General features: G+C 38.8%; 1 protein-coding gene across 12 annotated transcripts in view; it reads left to right on the forward strand.

Annotated features, from left to right (window-relative positions):
* LOC6035340 (alpha-1,6-mannosyl-glycoprotein 2-beta-N-acetylglucosaminyltransferase) overlaps window positions 1-19,163 on the forward strand; it is a 74,336-nt gene extending 55,173 nt beyond the window's left edge. For 10 of the 12 annotated variants that reach the window (XM_038248468.1, XM_038248472.1, XM_038248469.1 and 7 more), the window contains 7 exons: window positions 3,577-3,729; window positions 3,810-3,898; window positions 4,894-5,039; window positions 5,095-5,255; window positions 10,182-10,334; window positions 16,821-17,035; window positions 17,106-19,163. In XM_038248468.1, coding sequence (XP_038104396.1) covers window positions 3,577-3,729; window positions 3,810-3,898; window positions 4,894-5,039; window positions 5,095-5,255; window positions 10,182-10,334; window positions 16,821-17,035; window positions 17,106-17,328 — 1,140 coding nt within the window. In that variant the 3' untranslated portion in view covers window positions 17,329-19,163. The remainder of the gene's footprint in view (window positions 1-3,576; window positions 3,730-3,809; window positions 3,899-4,893; window positions 5,040-5,094; window positions 5,256-10,181; window positions 10,335-16,820; window positions 17,036-17,105) is intronic. The other 2 variants (XM_038248473.1, XM_038248474.1) reach the window with 2 other exon arrangements.
* Window positions 19,164-20,746: the final 1,583 nt, after the last annotated feature.

Consider the following 20,746-nt stretch of genomic DNA (forward strand, 5'->3'; position numbering starts at 1 on the left):
ATTTGTATGGAAAATTATATAGACAAACTAATGATGCAAAATGGCTTCTTTGGGCATACGGAAGGCACCAAAAAAGTTTTAGCCGGATTAAAAAATACAAAAAAAAATCGAATGACCGAAATCCTAGAGAACTGCTCTATAGCAATCGATGGTTTGCGCGAAATCATGTTGCGGTAATTTTTTGAGCCCTTTTTCCCACTATGCAATGGTTTAGCATAATTCCAACATGATTTGGAATAGTTTATAGTGGCCATAAAAATAACAGTATTACTCATTTTGCCAAATTTTGTCCAGACATATTTACTGTTGTGACCTTCGCAGAAGCTCGTGGCAGATTTATTAGATCGCATTATAGAAATTCAGCCTTCCTGAATCAATAACTGTTGCTGATTGTTTCTTCCATAACCTAGAACGTATGATGGTTTTGTTGTCGTGACTGAGGGGTTCGTTATTTCCATAATAAACGAATGTCACGCCCGATTAACATAATGGAATAGATTATTCACTTGCTTATTTTCAATTCATCAATCACCAAGCATTGTTGATGAATCTGTCAGCTGTAACGTGATATGAAATGATTAAAAACTTTTTTTTCATGTTTAATCAACAATCAATTTTCCATAGAAAAGATACATCAGTTTTATGTGTGCATCAGTTGTCGATAGGAACACACAGCATAATTTTGCCAACCTGCGCGACTACACGATGCAGTCGAATGAAAAAATCGAAAATAAACCTGCTATCCTCGAATCCCATTGACCGAGTTCTTGAAAAGGCGGGCCCGGCCTGTTTCGGTAACCAAAATTTCACTCATTTAATTGGTGTCGGCTTTTTTAGCTTTCGTTGGAAAACATACCATTTCTAGACTTTTGTTTCACTGCGTTGCTATTAACAGAAAATAAACAGTTGAACGCGTGCCGTCAAGTTGGTTCTGTACTCTTTTTTAAGGCATTCAATCTGGTTTGGTTTATTAATAGTTTATTGTCCTCAAATTCTCTTATTTAAACCACTTAAGAAACACAATACAATGGATAGCACTTGACTTTGGAAACAATGCACTAGCTGAACAAACTGCATTTTGCCTCTCAGAATCACTAAAAGAGCACCCAACCCTTGTGTAAGCTTTCTCCACTAGTACACTGACATGGATGGTCAGGTATCAATATTTGATATCAGCCCCACATTTCAGCATCGTTGCACAATGGTTTAAAGGTTAAACATTTTGGTCATCGATTAGAATTCATTTAAAACAAATAGTATATTTTTAGTATCAACATTTATAATTTAAAAAAACCATCATTTTTTGTCTTTTTCAAAAGATTGCTGAGAAATGTTTGTTATTGATTATTTATTTCAGACCAACGTTCGAAACCATCATTCGCTTCTCCTCTGAAAAATGGCTCAATCAATCTTTTTGAAGTAGACAAAAACTTGCTTGTTGCGTTTTCATTCTAAATTTCAAACATCATCACCATTGTTGCCCGTTATCCCTTAGAATTATGTATCGAAGGGTGTGCTTCATCAAAGATATAAGAACAGCGCACAGTCCTGTTATCTGATTCCATTATGTTCATGAACTTTAGCTTCTCACATGACAACCTTTGACAGGTTGGTGATAAAGCCGCTGGCTTTATCGCTAGGATGACAAAAAAGACAATGATAGTCCTTGTTTGTCCCATCTGCATTTTTTTTTTCCTTGATGTTTTTTTTAAAGGAGATGTTGGATGGAACATGTTGATTAATGCGAAATTTTATAAAGATAAATTACTGTTTTATTGAATGCAGAACGTCAAGTTATTTTTCGTGAAGCTAGAAAAACTCAATTGAAAATGCAGCATTCATGTTGACATCATGACGAGAGGAGGTGCTAGCTATGTTTCACTTAATCACTTCCCATTAGTTTTATTTGCCCTTGTTCATTCTGGCATAATGGCAAACCCAACCATCCTATATCAATCCCAATCAATTATGTACAGGCCGGAGTAAATGAATAATTTAAGCCCAAAGGGACACAAAAAAAGTCCCAGGCCCAGACCCAATCGGTCGAGTCCTTTTTCCGACGTCCAGTTCGAGGGCATGATTATGGAATCTGTAATCAAACTGACAGCGAGATAAAAAGGATCTCCCATGCTTCAAAGGCAGAGCCCTTTTTTGGTGATGACTTTCGTTTAGTCTTATTAAGGTCTGAATATAATCAGTTTTAGTTGAATTAAAGCTAAATTTTTATTCATGTTAATTAACGGCTTGCCACTTTAATTTGAAAAAAAAAACTTGAATTTTGATGAATATCAGTTTGGCAGGAGATATTTCCGTGTTTTTCTTTATCATCTCGAGTGCACATAAACTAATTTCGCTCATAAAGTACTGTTTTTTTTTTTTTAATAGTGCGAATCACAACTTTGTATGCATTTTATATTGCTCTGCTATGGTAAACATCCAAAGGGCCAGCAGCATATGTTTGAAAGCACCCATAAAACTTTTATGCCCTGAGTAACACCAGCTGAAACTACTCGCTAGTGTAGGACTTTCTGGCGCTAGTTTCCCATCGGCTTTATCCTTGTTTATGGTAGCAAGTCTTAGCTTAGAATGTACTTTGTTGAACATTTTATTAGAACGCCAAGCTATTCATAATTTTCTGTCATCATTTTATTACAAAGAAGCATTACTCAATCCACCATTAGGTTGGTGCCTGTCTTACTTTTATAGAGTAATTTTATCCATATAACTACACTGGACCTTCGATTTTTTTAAGTTCATTTTCCTTCACAAAATTTTAGATAAGGTTGTTACATCATCAAAATGTATCCCTCATTGAGAAGGTGTAATTGGGTACTAAAGCCCTTTGTCAATTTTTATGTACAACGCTAAAAAACACTATTAAAAACCATTTCTGATCACTTTTTTTCATTTTAATGCAATTTTTTTGTCAAGACAACATATTTTCAATGGATCAACTATGGTCCCCTTGGAACGAGCTGTCAAGTAGGAGCTTTTCTGTCAAGAAGGACCGCGAGGTTAATTTTTCAAAATTGATTTAAAAATCCATTTTAAACTCTTTGTGGTCGTACAAAGGGTCATTGTACTCAAAAAAAAAGCTTTATCGCTGTAAACAATAATATCAGCAATCTAAGCTTCATTTTAGGACCCAATTCCACTGGGTATTTAATTTTGACACCTTTGACATTAAATTACAGCTTCTGAAAAGTATTTTCATCGAAAATCATGTAAAAAATTGCTATAGGAAGTTTTTAAAACAGTCGAAATCGGTTTTTATGTTTTTAAAAAGTCGAAATCAGCGAATTTCATTGAACTATGACCAAATCCTTAACCTGCCTATCATATGAGAATATTCGGAGAATAAAATAAATTATTTTGCGTAGTTTGACGTGAGATTCTATAGCTTTTTCTCAGTGAGGATGGCAAAAATGTTGGATTTGAGCCATTTTCCGAAATATTACCGTTATCCTAGCTTCTTGCGGGATAAAAAATAAACTAATTCTTCGAACAAACGAAGAAACCCCCCATCCTGGTGATCAAATATTAATTTTCGCTTTGTCTTGTCCCTTTTATCTCCAGGTACACAAAAGGATAACCTATTTACGACATTTAATTGTTAGCTTGGCGCAAGCAAAAGACATTTCCCGGACGTTGCTGGTCTTTTCGCATGACCATTTTGACGACGACATCAACGACTTAGTGCAGAGTATAGACTTTTGTAAGGTTATGCAGGTATGACTCGTTGTGTGCACGAAAGAGTTGAATTTGATCATTTAATTGCGTTTCCTTTTTGTTTTTGTTTTTTGCCTCAGATTTTTTATCCTTTCTCAATACAAACTCATCCAAACGAGTTTCCTGGAGCAGATCCCGGAGATTGCCCGAGGGACATCAAAAAAGAACAGTGAGTATAAAACTTTATTCTCTTGGTTTTGAACCTTTTGATTCGGCTAGGGTCAAGCAATTTCCACACCTACGATTTATCTTCAACTGTCTAATTGCCTGCTTGTGATCTGAAGCTATCGATTGGTTTTATGTTAGTCATGGATTCAATAGAAATCTCGCAGAACTTGTACGACGGAAAACGAATTAAACTTCCAATTCATTTGATACGGTTCTTGTGTGAAAACCAAAGAAGTGGGACAGCAATTTCGCCTTGGCTAAAAGTTTTCTCTCCTCTGTGCTCTTTTCTATGCTGATTTCCGGTGCCGGCATCTGCCAAAAGAAAAACTTTAAACCCCAGTATTGACCGTACCGCACGAGGGATAAACTAGCTTTTATGGCATTATTGTGATTATTTAGCAGTCTTACCTCTTTTGAACCTCGAGCTCATCCAGGTCGCCCATGTTGTGCTTTCTTGTCGCACTTAATTTTTTGGCATTTAGGAAAAAATGCTATTTGGTAATTTTTATACGATAAATGGTAACATTGTACAATTGTATTATAGTTTTAGTTTAATTTTCAAAAGTGACGTTTTCACTCAATTTCAACCAAAATCAAACTTAAAATTTAAGATAATTTCTTTTTTATGGGTCAGACAGACCGGGTTCTTGGCCTAAATCAGCAATGCTATGCACAGGGAAGTACAGGGAAGAGCACTTAAATGTATTGGGTTTTTAATCGATTCCTAACAACTTCAATAATTTCCTTCTATGCAACTCACTATACAGACGTCGGTCATGGTTGTAGCTCTGAAAAAAATCCTTGACACATAACGAATCGATGGTCTCGCGGTGGTTGCAGCCGTTGAATAAATCAACCGTTCTCCGGTCCCTTAAGCTGATTGATTGGTTTGCTAATTGATTTGGGTTTAAATTTTTCATTAATGGCTGAAGGTTACACCTGTTCGAAGGTCTCTTTTGAGAATTGATTTTATGTATAATTCTTCCACATTTTCAGAGCACTGTTACGGAAATGTAACAACGCTTTACATCCAGATCTGTATGGTCACTACCGGGAAGCAAAATTTACCCAAACCAAGCACCACTGGTGGTGGAAGGCAAATCGAGTCTTTGATCAGCTAGAAGTTACCAAATATCACACGGGTAAAACCTTTAACCTTTCAAAATAATACACTCAATAACAAAGTGTATTTTTTAGGTCTGGTGGTTTTCCTAGAGGAAGACCACTATGTTGCGGAGGACTTCCTCTACATCCTAGAACTGATGCAGCAAAAATCAAACGAATTGTGTCAAAAATGCAACATTCTATCGTTGGGAACATATCTGAAGACTTTTAATTACTACACATACAACAAAAAGGTAAGCTTACATTTATTTCCCCAATACCCACCTTGAAATTATTCTTTCTGACGAAAAAATAAAACGAAAGAGAAAAAAAAGGCTTCACCATTTATAATTTTAACCACCCACTCTGGAAGAGTAATAATTTTTGACACCTGTCCAAAGGAGCAAATTAGCGTTTTTCGTTCCCAGCAGTCGTACAAAAGAGAGTGAAAAGTTAGTGATCGTGTGAGGTGTGTGCTGTTCTGTTCACAGTAGAATTGAAAAAAACAGGTCCCGAATGAGATAGCAGCAGATCACCCATCAGACCACTAGACACACACGTGCGCTTCAAGAACAAAGTTTTACATTACGATTTTTGTAGCTCCGAAGGTACAACATTAATACAAAAGTTTGATTTAAAAATTCGAATTGAAAACAGTAAACCCCTTTTTCAAAATCAAGTATTTCAAGTTTGTTTGCTTAAATTTGACTACATCAATCAAGTTAACTGAATACCTATTTCCCAACCAACTCACACGAAATCGGAAACGGTTGAACCGACCGCTCTTCGATTTGTATGAAACTTTGTCCTAAAGGGTAATTTTTGTCCCTGATACAGAATTCGAGCATTTTTGTTTCGTTTTGTTTTGTCGTTCGTGTCTATCGCGAGTGACAAAGAACGCCCATGATCAACGACGATCAACACTTCAAATTTTTTGTCGTAAAAAAGCGATAATTTGTGAAGGAGCCATTACACTACCGCAAACAAACAAACAAACTCGCACTTTTTCGTGTTTGACAGTTTGCCAAACTCGCAAACTTCTTTACGGCAAACTCGCAAACAAGGCAAAATGTATGCAGGCTGATGTTTGTACAAACTAGAGCGTCCAATTTCCCGTCCCGGGAATTCCCGGGATTTCCCGAAAAAAAATATTTCTCGTAATTCCCGAAATTCAAGCGGAAGTATACATTTTCTTAAATTTTTGGAACTATTTTTTGAAAATGCTCTGAAAAAATTATAAATGAACAAAATCAACATGATTTTGTTCAATTCAATGTATTGTTTGGTTTATATATAATTAATCAGATTATCAGAAATTATGATATCAGAATTATAACTGATAATATTAATTTTTTGAGCAACTAGGAAAAGATCTTGCTTAATGAGTATTAAATTATTACAATTAAGTAAGCATTCAACAGATTGATGTTATTTCATCAAAACAATAATAACTCCGTATCTCTAAATTTTAATTGAGATTTGTTTGCGTTTTTTGTCTACCATGATTAAATGAGATGAAAATCGAATTTGAGCAAAAAGAATTAATTCAATTGGTTGAATACCTAGCACTAAAGAAATTACAATTTGAAGTAAAAGAATTATGGAGCACTAGTGCAACTACAGGTTAGAGGGTTAAATGTGAAAAAATTGTAGACTTTTTGTGGAATGATGTTAATTTATCGTATAATTTAAATCATGTTGCATAATAATACAAAACAAATCATTGAAAAATTACATTCTTTTGTTTGTTCTCAAAAAATGCAAAAATATATATTCAAAGCAAGCTTCAAATGTTTGAAAACATTGGTTTGTTTGGAGTAAAAACAAACACTAAAAAGTTTTACCATTTGTTCAAGAGCTGAAACGAGTATTGGTCATGAAAAACATAATTTCTGCATGTTTTTTTTTCTCATTTCAATAAACTGGTCACAGAGGCAAATTTGAAATTCTTCATTAAAAAAATACCAAAATACATTTTCTTGTAGTTGAATGATTTTTTACATGCAGTCAAGCTGTTAATTGATATTCACACTTATTTAAACCATAATATTAATTAAAACCAAGATCATAACAATTTTCAATAAATTTAAAATTTCCCGGGAATTCCCGGGATTTCTCGGGAAATTGGCTGAAAATTTCCCGTTTCCCGGGAAATTTGTAACCCCGGGAAATTGGACGCTCTAGTACAAACAAATGCAGGCAAATTGGCTAACTGTCAAAAAGTGCGAGTTTGTTTGTTTGCCGTAGTGTAATAGCTCCTTGATGGTTACATCAAAACGTTTGCAATTGTCTGCCATACAACTTTGTAAATCATTGTTACACTCTAAGAAATAACCCTGCAAAATTTGCAAAAAAAATAAAATGAAAATTTTTGTTCTAAATCAAAAAATTACCTATCTGGGATATTGCAGATTCGAAAAAAAAAATCTCATAAAATGACATGTCCCAAAATTGTTTAAACCATTTCGGTTTTTTTTTTTGTTGATGAATATTACGTTTTTTTCGGAATTTTGAGCACGACATCAAATCGGGCGTATTTTACACAAAAGTCCCTCTGACATAAAATTGCCAAACCATCACCATTTCAAGCTGCAAATTATTTTAAAACACGTCTTTTTTCGATAGTTCAAAAATGGGAGGGGTCGTACTTAGAGATCCTTAATAGGGAGACTGGTCGAAGTGAATTTGACGTACCCAAACAGACACGAGTTTGACGTATCCAAACGAGCATTTGCCTTTACGCCCAGCAAAACTTATCAGTGTTGCCAAGCTCAAAACATACGTTGCCAGATCGATTTAGCCAGCTTAGACCAGTCTCCCTATTTAGGGTCTCTAGTCGTACTGCCCCTCCGTCACGAGATGTCAAAAAATGGAGCTCGGATCCGTAATCAGGGACAAAAGGCCTTAAGGCCCCTTAAGACAAAGTTACATACAGCATTCGGGGCAACTGCTTTGTGAGTTGGCGGAGAATGACCCAATAATTTATCCAACTAGTTGCAAAAGGTTTTTTTATTCAGCACGAATTTTGCATTAATCTATGGAGATTTACCGAGTTGGAATAACATGACGAGTGCTGACAAATTAAGTTGCAGTCAACATAAGTGTCAAATTCCAAAACATCAAAAGTTTAGCTTAATAGTTGAATTTTCCAGCTCTTAAATGGATACTAAAACATATACGAGTTTATGCAATAAGGTGCAAAAAGAATATTTTTTCAGCACAATTCATACAGAAACACGACAAGTGCTGAAAAAAGAAATAGGGAACGAGTTTCGAGCAAATCATATAACATTTTTGGCAATACCGAAATCACCCTTTGAATATGTTTTGAAATGAATCGAACGAGTGAAATCTGAAGTCTGAACGGCTGTTCCAACCAAGTAAACATTGATTATTGCAATTATGTTTTCCCGTCACAATTTGGTTCTTAATTTCATCTCTAAAAATAGAATTCAAAAGTTAGGCGTCGGTTTGCTTATAGTAGTTTATGCAACAAGTTGCAAAAAGAAGTTTTTTCAGCACGAGTCGTGCATATTTTAAATACGACGAGTGCTGAAAAAAAAACAAGTTTTGCAACAAATTGTTTACTACATTTTTTGCAGTTAGTGTCCCTACACCCGCTACAAATTTCCGGTGCTTGGGTAGGGAAGAGGGAAACCATTTTGATCTATGCGCCGGTATGTGTAGCATTAAAATTCGTGCAAAAAAACTTATGCACGTGGGTGTACAGATTACGGAGTAAAAGATGATCGAATTGTTCACCTAGCGCTTCACATGTGTTTCGGGACCAAGTTGTCTGCGGGTATGGGGATCATACATACATACATAAAAATTGCTTACAAAATTTTTTGCAATTCCGAAAAACGCTTTTCAATGGAATTCTATGTCAAACATTCATTCAATTAAGTAAATAATAAATGAAAAAATTGCTTTCCGATATTAGGGCTGAAAAGTTCATCTTTTCAGCAATGGTATTGAAAGGTATTTTTTTTTCGAAAAGTATAGTTTCGATTTTGTTGTTTTTGGTAGAGAAAAGTATGCCATTTCATCGTTCGTTAACTTCGTTGGATAAATGTACGACTCGTGCTGAAAATATTTTCGTTTTACTGCTTTGAAAATAATCGACAAACATATGTTGCGAGTTAAATCCCCTTAAAAATTGCAATGTTAGTGAGCTCCAGAGAGCTCCTGTTGCATTCTATCTAGCTCATGCTCAGGATTCGTACACAAGAACAAGTCCTTGAATTTTAGCAAAAGTTTTGTTGTGCCACCCTAATAAATACATAATACATTGCAAAACTCATATTGCACGCGTTACTGGGGAGCTTCTACCTTCCCTACCTTACGTTACCCATGGGATAATCACTTTTTTCAATTTTTGTTAATTTATGTAAATTAAAATTGTTAAATCAAAAAGTTGGAACAAATGTTGTACCTTCGCCAGATGTTTAACACACAATTTTGCCTTACCACGCTGCTCAATATCACATGATCACCTATTTTTGCACATATCGAGAAAACTTTTGTACAAAACTTCCCTATCATCAACAAAAAATAATCCACCAAAATTGAACTACATTATCCGTGTACTAAAATGTGATTTGTCTTTCACGCGTTTTGTTTCGTTTCATCGATAAAAATTACTCACATCAATCAAAATCATCATCATTCATTTAACTATTACAACAAACTGTGTGCTTCCAACAATTCGCTCATCTTGCTCATCAATGACCTAAAAAAAACGCAAAAAAATACAGCACGCGTCCAGCTACAACGGAGGCAAACCATTCGGCTATCAGGGAAAAGCAATGCTGTCATCCCCCGGGCAGACAGCTACCGCTGGCCTCAGTTCGTCTAATCATCTTCATCAACAACTGTACTATCACAAAAATCATCACGAGTCGTACCCATCATTTGTGGACGTTCGTTCCCTACTCCTGGGCGGTGGGGCTGGCCATCGAGACGCTGACCTCAGCTTCACCAGCTATTACCACAATCGTTACATGCCTCGACCGGTTCAAAAAGAGTCCCCCTATTCCTCTATAAATCCTTACTCAGCAAATGCACTGCCAGGCATTGCCTCTCCCCTTTTTGCCAACGATCCACTCAATGATAATTATGCTAAAAATCGTCCGCTAACGGCCTATTTGAATTTAAACAACGACGAACGCGACCCCCAGCAGCAACAGCAACAGCAACAACAGCAACTTCAACAGCATGCGAGTGGTAATACTGGTGGAAGTTCCGGTGGCCAATTCACCACCGAAAAGTACGCGTCCCAGTCTCAGTGGGGTTACCAAGTGTTGCCGACACTGTACTCAATCTACCAGAAGGTACTTGTGCAACGCCGTGTGCCTGCCACAGTTCGCTATCGATATTCTAGCACAGACAAACAGATATAACATCATCGAATATGACTTTTAAAACTGGAACGTAACATCAATCAGTGTGCAATATGTATTGTAAATTTTGTTAGCCCATCCAGCCATGTACTCATCATCAGTATTCATTTGAGAATTAATCGTGAACGATTGAGCAACTATATCGCAGAACGGAAACTGATTTGAGTTTATTCCGCATTGCATTTTCCCTTCTATCCCTCACTTTTTATTCCCATTCGAAAAATTCTACATCAAATATTTATTTCGATTTGAAATGAAATACAATAATTTCTAAGAAAATCTTTCCGTTTTTTTTTTTGTTAAGATTATTTTTAACATCAGTAACATTAGTTTTCATCGCAAAAAAGTTGGTTTGTTATTTTAGGTTTCTGGTTTCAGCTCGTTTCGTTTAATCTGTATTTTCTTTCAAATATGTCAACTGCTGTTTTCAATAACTTTTTTTACTCATAGTTTATAAATTATTCCTTTACAAATTCAATGGAAAAGGCAAATACATAAATTTTAGACTAAGCACATGTTGAGAACATTTATAATATGTTTTTTTAAACTCTAAATTCGTTGTATAGTTTTTTGCAGAATCAACGGATTGAACAACTGTGATTTCAATTGTACTTTATTTAACAAATACTCCCGTTATTGCAGTTGACCATATCACGATTAAAGTCACATTAATTCAACAAACTACAAAAACTCCCGGAATGGGGCTCAAAAACGATCTGATGCTATTTCTGTTTGTCTTTGCTGCTGCTGTTTTCGCCACTTCTACTGACACTTCTTCTCCTAATGCAGTTATTTTGTTACTATTTGTTTATGTATTTGCAACTTGTTAGCTTGTCTCAATTGCGTACCACTAAAACTATTACACTACTCGACAAAACAAAACTTGTGTCAAGGGATTGACGATATCTCATCGGTTCCTCAGAGAAAAGGCATCCCCGAATCCGATGCAATCGACAGAATTTGATTTTATGTCCACGCGGACTGACGAGAAGCTGGTAAATTTTTTAACATAAAAAAATCGAACAATTTAAAAAAAACTTGCGTCTCCTCCCAACTATATGAGCCATCTACAAAAATATGGAGGCGCCTGGTGCATAGCCATTTCCTTTAAGCACAACGGAAACAACCAATACAAATGTATAAAAAATTGTCAAGTTCGGGGGGTCCACAGCTAGCATTTTTTGTACGATTATAAAAATAAATATTAAAAGTTTAAAATTAAAATACTTGAAAAACATTTTTTTTAAATATATTTGTTTACTGAAATTTTATGTTTCTCAAAGGTCTATGGGTACTTCAGGATGTCCATGGTAATCCAAGGACTCCTAGAGTTAAGATCTATGAGTCTACCGCCGTAACAAGCAAGAGGTCGTCGGATTTTGACCCCGGATTATGTGCGTATAGCATCAGTGGATATGGTAGACTACTATATGAATGTAATGGGATGTACATGGTCATCCAAGGACTCCCTGGAGTTAAGATCTACGAGTCTACTGCCGTAACAAGCAAGAGGTCGTCGGATTTTGACCCCGGATCATGTGAGTATAGCATCAGTGGATATGGTAGACTACTATATGAATGTAATGGGATGTACATGGTCATCCAAGGACTCCCTGGAGTTAAGATCTACGAGTCTACCGCCGTAACAAGCAAGAGGTCGTCGGATTTTGACCCCGGATCATGTGCGTATAGCACCAGTGGATATGGTAGACTACTATATGAATGTAATGGGATGTCCATGGTCATCCAAGGACTCCCTGGAGTTAAGATCTATGAGTCTACCGCCGTAACAAGCAAGAGGTCGTCGGATTTTGACCCCGGATTATGTGCGTATAGCATCAGTGGATATGGTAGACTACTATATGAATGTAATGGGATGTACATGGTCATCCAAGGACTCCCTGGAGTTAAGATCTACGAGTCTACCGCCGTAACAAGCAAGAGGTCGTCGGATTTTGACCCCGGATCATGTGAGTATAGCATCAGTGGATATGGTAGACTACTATATGAATGTAATGGGATGTCCATGGTCATCCAAGGACTCCCTGGAGTTAAGATCTATGAGTCTACCGCCGTAACAAGCAAGAGGTCGTCGGATTTTGACCCCGGATCATGTGCGTATAGCATCAGTGGATATGGTAGACTACTATATGAATGTAATGGGATGTACATGGTCATCCAAGGACTCCCTGGAGTTAAGATCTACGAGTCTACTGCCATAACAAGCAAGAGGTCGTCGGATTTTGACCCCGGATCATGTGAGTATAGCATCAGTGGATATGGTAGACTACTATATGAATGTAATGGGATGTACATGGTCATCCAAGGACTCCCTGGAGTTAAGATCTATGAGTCTACCGCCGTAACAAGCAAGAGGTCATCGGATTTTGACCCCGGATCATGTGCGTATAGCATCAGTGGATATGGTAGACTACTATATGAATGTAATGGGATGTCCATGGTCATCCAAGGACTCCCTGGAGTTAAGATCTATGAGTCTACCGCCGTAACAAGCAAGAGGTCGTCGGATTTTGACCCCGGATTATGTGCGTATAGCATCAGTGGATATGGTAGACTACTATATGAATGTAATGGGATGTACATGGTCATCCAAGGACTCCCTGGAGTTAAGATCTACGAGTCTACCGCCGTAACAAGCAAGAGGTCGTCGGATTTTGACCCCGGATCATGTGAGTATAGCATCAGTGGATATGGTAGACTACTATATGAATGTAATGGGATGTCCATGGTCATCCAAGGACTCCCTGGAGTTAAGATCTATGAGTCTACCGCCGTAACAAGCAAGAGGTCGTCGGATTTTGACCCCGGATCATGTGCGTATAGCATCAGTGGATATGGTAGACTACTATATGAATGTAATGGGATGTACATGGTCATCCAAGGACTCCCTGCAGTTAAGATCTACGAGTCTACTGCCATAACAAGCAAGAGGTCGTCGGATTTTGACCCCGGATCATGTGAGTATAGCATCAGTGGATATGGTAGACTACTATATGAATGTAATGGGATGTACATGGTCATCCAAGGACTCCTGGAGTTAAGATCTACAATCAATGTAAAGTTATCGAAATATTTAAGTTTGAACGATGAATAAAAGTCCTTGCTTACCACTTTAGCCAAACGGCGACCTCTTTTTTGTTACGGCGGTAGACTCGTAGATCTTAACTCCAGAGAGCCCAACACATTTATATAGTAGTCTACCATATCCACTGATGCTATACGCACATGATCCGGGGTCAAAAGCCGATGACCTCTTGTTTGTTACGACGGTAGACTCGTAGATCTTAACTCCAGGAGTCCTTGGATGACCATGGACATCCTATTACATTCATATAGTAGTCTACCATATCCACTGATGCTATACGCACATGATCCGGGGTCAAAATCCGACGACCTCTTGCTTGTTACGGCGCTAGACTCGTAGATCTTAACTCAAGGGAGTCCTTGGATGACCATGGACATCCCATTACATTCATATAGTAGTCTACCATATCCACTGGTGCTATACGCACATGATCCGGGGTCAAAATCCGACGACCTCTTGCTTGTTACAGCGGTAGACTCGTAGATCTTAAATCCAGGAGTCCTTGGATGACCATGGACATCCCATTACATTCATATAGTAGTCTACCATATCCACTGATGCTATACGCACATGATACGGGGTCAAAATCCGACGACCTCTTGCTTGTTACGGCGGTAGACTCGTAGATCTTAACTCCAGGGAGTCCTTGGATGACCATGGACATCCCATTACATTCATATAGTAGTCTACCATATCCACTGATGCTATACGCACATGATCCGGGGTCAAAATCCGACGACCTCTTGCTTGTTACGGCGGTAGACTCATAGATCTTAACTCCAGGGAGACCTTGGATGACCATGGACATCCCATTACATTCATATAGTAGTCTACCATATCCACTGGTGCTATACGCACATGATCCGGGGTCAAAATCCGACGACCTCTTGCTTGTTACGGCGCTAGACTCGTAGATCTTAACTCCAGGGAGTCCTTGGATGACCATGGACATCCCATTACATTCATATAGTAGTCTACCATATCCACTGGTGCTATACGCACATGATCCGGGGTCAAAATCCGACGACCTCTTGCTTGTTACAGCGGTAGACTCGTAGATCTTAACTCCAGGGAGTCCTTGGATGACCATGGACATCCTATTACATTCATATAGTAGTCTACCATATCCACTGATGCTATACGCACATGATACGGGGTCAAAATCCGACGACCTCTTGCTTGTTACGGCGGTAGACTCGTAGATCTTAACTCCAGGGAGTCCTTGGATGACCATGGACATCCCATTACATTCATATAGTAGTCTACCATATCCACTGATGCTATACGCACATGATCTGGGGTCAAAATCCGACGACCTCTTGCTTGTTACGGCGGTAGACTCATAGATCTTAACTCCAGGGAGACCTTGGATGACCATGGACATCCCATTACATTCATATAGTAGTCTACCATATCCACTGGTGCTATACGCACATGATCCGGGGTCAAAATCCGACGACCTCTCGCTTGTTACGGCGGTAGACTCGTAGATCTTAACTCCAGGGAGTCCTTGGATGACCATGTACATCCCATTACATTCATATAGTAGTCTACCATATCCACTGATGCTATACGCACATGATCCGGGGTCAAAATCCGATGACCTCTTGCTTGTTACGGCGGTAGACTCATAGATCTTAACTCCAGGGAGTCCTTGGATGACCATGGACATCCCATTACATTCATATAGTAGTCTACCATATCCACTGGTGCTATACGCACATGATCCGGGGTCAAAATCCGACGACCTCTCGCTTGTTACGGCGGTAGACTCATAGATCTTAACTCTAGGGAGTCCTTGGATTACCATGGACATCCCGAAGTACCCATAGACCTTTGAGAAACATAAAATTTTAGTAAACAAATATATTTAAAAAAATATTTCCAAATATTTTAATTTTAAACTTTTAATATTTATTTTTATAATCGTACAAAAAATGCTAGCTGTGGACCCCCCCCGAACTTGACAACTTTTTTTATACATTTGTATTGGTTGTTTCCGTTGTGCTTAAAGGAAATGGCTATGCACCAGGCGCCTCCATATTTTTGTAGATGGCTCATATAGTTGGGAGGAGACGCAAGTTTTTTTTAAATTGTTCGATTTTTTTATGTTAAAAAATTTACCAGCTTCTCGTCAGTCCGCGTGGACATAAAATCAAATTCTGTCGATTGCATCGGATTCGGGGATGCCTTTTCTCTGAGGAACCGATGAGATATCGTCAATCCCTTGACACAAGTTTTGTTTTGTCGAGTAGTGATTATCTGCGTTGCTATCCATAATGATGTTGCTCATGGTGTTTATTTCGTTTTCGTTCAAACTGTAAATCATTCGTTAGCTGCAATGCATCGATCACGTAAAGCTCAAAAGCTGATATTGAAGTATCTATATGTACATAGCAAAACCCGACAATTTCGCGGGTATTACAGGGCATTACCCAAAGGTGTACTGAGCTCGAATCCCAAATATAAGCTCTAGTGACTGGAATTGGTTTGAAGTTTCTGTAAGATTACGGGCAAGTACACTTGCCCTGAAATGCCCGCAAAATTGACTCGTGTTGCTACCTCTTAATTTGTATGTTTTTAGCTGCTTTTAAAACATTGTGTTATGTTTTACTTATAATTATTCCAACAAACAAACGTTTCAGCGGATATTTTTGGATAGAATAAGAACAAGAATACTCAAAACATGAGCCGCTAATCAGAATTTGTTGTTGGTTCCATCCTGATTTAATTGTAAGAATCCACATGGGAGCCTCAACCTTTGTACTTATCGTGACCTGAAACTTTGAGCTCTTCTGTTCAAAATCGTTAAAGACAAGCATAATTCAGCACTTCCAATGATGCACGCGATTTTATTATGAGCATTAAGAACCCAAAATACTGTCAAGCTATCCATTTAGATTATTATTTCATGATTTTGAGAGGTATACTTAGACTAACCATTCTACTGTGTGTCATTGTTCGTGTTTGCCGTGTATCTATTGCATCCACATCCTCATATTTAAGACGCTAGCATTAGTTTGTCTTCATAACATTATGATTCCAAACATCCTCCTTGTCCACCCTTGTCTAAGAGCTCGACTGTTTGAAAGCGTGATTTAAGTAACAGTTGATTTTTTAAATATTTTTTTTCTGTTAGAATGCGCGTGTTATATTAATGTGTTATTTCATTTGGTAATACACCGTTGGCCAAACTGATTTAAGTTCGTAGGTTGACTAGTGAATGTATTTTTAACAACCTTTGTCAACATAAATCCCAAATTTCTATCTGATTAACGCTGTTTTCCTTGCTACCGTGCACTTCCAAACAGGTCGAAGTTACACCTTGGGTCAGCAGCAAGCACAACATGGGCATGGCCTTCAATCGGACCACGTGGCACGACATAACGCGTTGCGCAAGACATTTTTGCGAGTACGACGATTACAACTGGGACTGGTCGCTGCAGCACGTGTCGCAGCAATGTCTGAGGCAAAAGCTGCACGTGATGGTCGTCAAAGGACCTCGGGTCTTCCATATTGGCGAATGGTAAGCAATAGAACCAAGTTTTGAGGTGCTGCTCATTCCTAACTGATTCCATTTTTCAACAATCTTTCAGTGGCGTCCATCATAAGAAAAGCAACTGCGAATCAAACCAAGTAATATCCAAGGTGCAACAGGTGCTGAGGGTAGCGCGGAGATCCCACCAGTTGTATCCAAAGTCCATCTCTCTGATGGTAGCCAGTGTCATCAAAAAGACAAAACTGCGCAAAGGAAACGGCGGCTGGGGCGATCAGCGGGATCACCAGCTTTGCTTCAACATTACCCTGATTGGACGGTAATCCGTACCGGATGCTCCGTACTCGGTACGAGTTGAGTTTCGAGACTGACTTGGGAGACTCGCATTTGATGTTTTTTGGAAACTGAAGCAGCGAAAGCAGAAGAAACACTCTGACACGTCCTATTTTTAATTGAGCAAAAAATAAAAACAGGCACCGAGTAAAAGAACACAAAACGAAGAGTACACACAAGTGATGAATACATTATAATTTTGTAAGAAACTCAACAACAATAATGCAGTAAAAGTACACACCACTTAGCGGAGCCTAGCGCAGTAAGATTAATGTTTGGTGTACCAACGGAGGTAGTTTTAAGGTAATTGTGTATGTTCCAAGCGTGAAACCCGCGACAAAAGTTGATGTGTAGGAGGTTAAACGGGATTGATGTTTATCAAAATGGAAAAGGAGCCTTTTTTTGCAACTATACTTGCGTCAGATGATTAAAACGTTGTCAGAAAAAAAGTTTTTTAGGTGAAGTAGGTTCATTCGCAATCACAACTCATAAAACAAGTTTTAAGGAATATTGGCTCCGAAAAATGAAAAAGAAAATCCCTCCCAAAATAGAACCACCTTTGTTCTAGTTTTATGAAATGACATTTAATATGAATAACTTTACTCATACTTGAAATGAAATACTTTTAAAAGTTTTTTTTCGAATTTCTAATCTTTGATTTGTTAACCACTAAGATATGAATTCTTTAATGTTTTTATATTTTATTTTATATTTGCAGTTTTTGAACACAATTTTGTGTTGTTTCATTTATCATATTCAATGTCATTTCATATTGCCATGAAACTAACAGTTTCCTTAACTGTCGTTATACAGCGAAATGATGAATACGCCATTGTCAACTTATTCTGAGATTCGTCATGAATTCCGATCATAATAAATATTTTTGACAGCAGGCGTGGTGTGGCTTTGCCGTGGGTAAATGAATCGCTACACCATCATACATGTCAAAAATGGTAAATGTTATACTCGATTTAGAAATCTTGATTTGCCAATCCTTTGTAAGTCGGTATAGTTTCACACTTTAACGAAAATTTCATGATCAATCCTCTATCATTAATGTTTTCATAACATAAAAATCCAGAAAACGGCGTATACGTCATTCCATCGTAAAACGGCAGTAAACATGTAGCTAGAAAATACCATGAAATGTGAAAGGAGAGCAATGCGCTAGAAACCTCTATAGAGCGTAAGTAGACCTGCAAATGAAAGAAACCAAATAAAAACAAGTTACCATAGTCCACAGATGTAAACAATAGCAAAAACAATAAAACGAAAACTAAACTAAATTTGTAACAAAACAGTCAGCGGCATGAACATGAACACAATTAAGAGACGCACATTATACTAGGCAATATCCTGTTTCTCTTAAACCAGGAGGAAGTTGAATGAAAAGTGAAGACTACATGAGATCGACTTGGAACGTAGATCAACTTGGAAGTTAAATGCATTCACAGTTTTTAGTGCTACACATCAAATTGTTCACTTCTTCCTCAATCTTTTTTCTGTTGTAAGATCAGTGCTAAATTAAATATTTATCTAATTACTTTCATCTAGTCACCATTCATTGTTGGGTGCAATCCAGGATGTTGCATTTGTTGCAAAGGCCGTAATATTATGTTGTTATCTGTTATGTTTTGTTTATTCAATGCTTAAGTTGGTTTCCATTAAAACATATTTTGTGTCATATTGCAGCTTTTGAAAATCGAATGTTATGTTTTTTGGCACATACTAAAATAGTTGGCTGTAAAATCATTCACGTAGTCCTGCGTGGGTTATTAATTGTAAATAAACTTTACGAATCGAACTATTCAATCATGTATGAAAATGATACTTTTCATTAATGTTCACACTAAAAAATATCCGAAACTCCAATATCCCAATACAAACAAACAACAGTTGCCTACGAATATTTTTTTTTTCTTCACAACTTATTTTTATTAGGTCCTTTTAGGTGCTAAGACCAGGTTAGGACCGAGGATCAAAAGAACAACAAAAAATAAATAATAATAATAAAAAAACCGTAACTGAATTAGATGATCATTTCCTCGTGCCATGTGTCAGCAAGTGTGCGATCACATCAATCTGTTCCTCGGGTGTCTTGCACTGGCTCAAGCGAACTCTGTATTCTCGGTAAATGGCCCACAGCTCCGACTCGCTGTACAGCTTCCGTTCACCTTGTTGCTCCTTCGGGGTTGCACCGGCGTCGGTGCCAGTATTTCCTTGACTTCTTCCTGTGGGACGAGGATGTTTATCTTCCGGTACCGCTCCAGGTAGCGGAGGAAAATCCGCCGCGGTAAACACGGCTCCTGCAGGAGTCTGTTTGTCCTTCTTCCATGCTGGTGGCTTCGGCTTGGACGCCTGCTGCCTCGACTGGATGAACTGCTCACGTTTGGGACAGCTGCGGTCCAGACCCTCGTGGGATCCAGAACAGTTGACACATTTCTTGGCTTCCGTTTCTTCTGATTTGCACTTTTCCGTGCTGTGGGTACCCCCACAGCTGCTGCATCTGGGCTTGAGATGGCAGTTACTGGTTCCGTGACCGAACTGCAAGCAGTTCTTGCACTGGGTCACGTGTGGTTCTTTGTTCCGGTAGGCCACCCACCGGACGACGACTGGTCCCACTTTCTTTACCTTGCTACTCAACTCCTTCAGACTGGTGTGCCCTTGGGGAAGAGCACGATGAAAGGCGTCTCATCGATGGCGGGAAGCTGCTGCTTCCGCCTGATGGCGTGTACTGCCAAGACGTCCAGCTGATGTTCCGTCTTGAGCAGCTCCTTGATGTAATCCGGTTCCACGTTCGGGAGACCTCGCATTACTACCCGGTGCGGTCTCGCACTGCGCTTTCCGTGCGTGTAGAACTGCACCTTGTTCTTCTTCAAGTGGGCTTGCACCGCGTCGAAGTCGTCGCTCGAGAAGCACGTAATTTTGGTGCCATACCGCGTCAGTTTGTGTTCCGGCTGGACATCACATGACGACATCACCTTCGCAAGGCGGGCGAAGCTCATTTCTTTCACCACCAGCGGCGGCTGCTTCTTCTCCCCGGCCGACTTGCCGGTTGCTGGCACCACGGGGATGGTTTTTTCTGCTGCTGGGTTCGCATTGTTGATGTTGTTGCTCTCCTCCGCTAGCGGGCTGAACTTGTTGTTGCTGAGCAGTTTCTCCACATCGCCGTCGTTGCCGCCATCGCCGACGTTGATCTCCTCCTTAGCCTTCCTGCGGCGAACCTTGACCACGGGACGAAATTCGCCCCCGTCCTCTCCTCCTCCTTCGGAGTCTTCCACCTCCATGCCCGACGACGCCTGCGGCTTGGGTTGAAACCCGTCCGGTTTCTCCCACACACTTTTCCTCAAGGCCGCGTTCCAGTAGAACGTCCTTCCATTCTCAGCCCTGTGCTCCGTCCACTCACTC

The sequence above is a fragment of the Culex quinquefasciatus genome, chromosome 1, assembly GCF_015732765.1.
Source record: "Culex quinquefasciatus strain JHB chromosome 1, VPISU_Cqui_1.0_pri_paternal, whole genome shotgun sequence".
NCBI classification, from domain to species: Eukaryota; Metazoa; Arthropoda; class Insecta; order Diptera; family Culicidae; genus Culex; species Culex quinquefasciatus.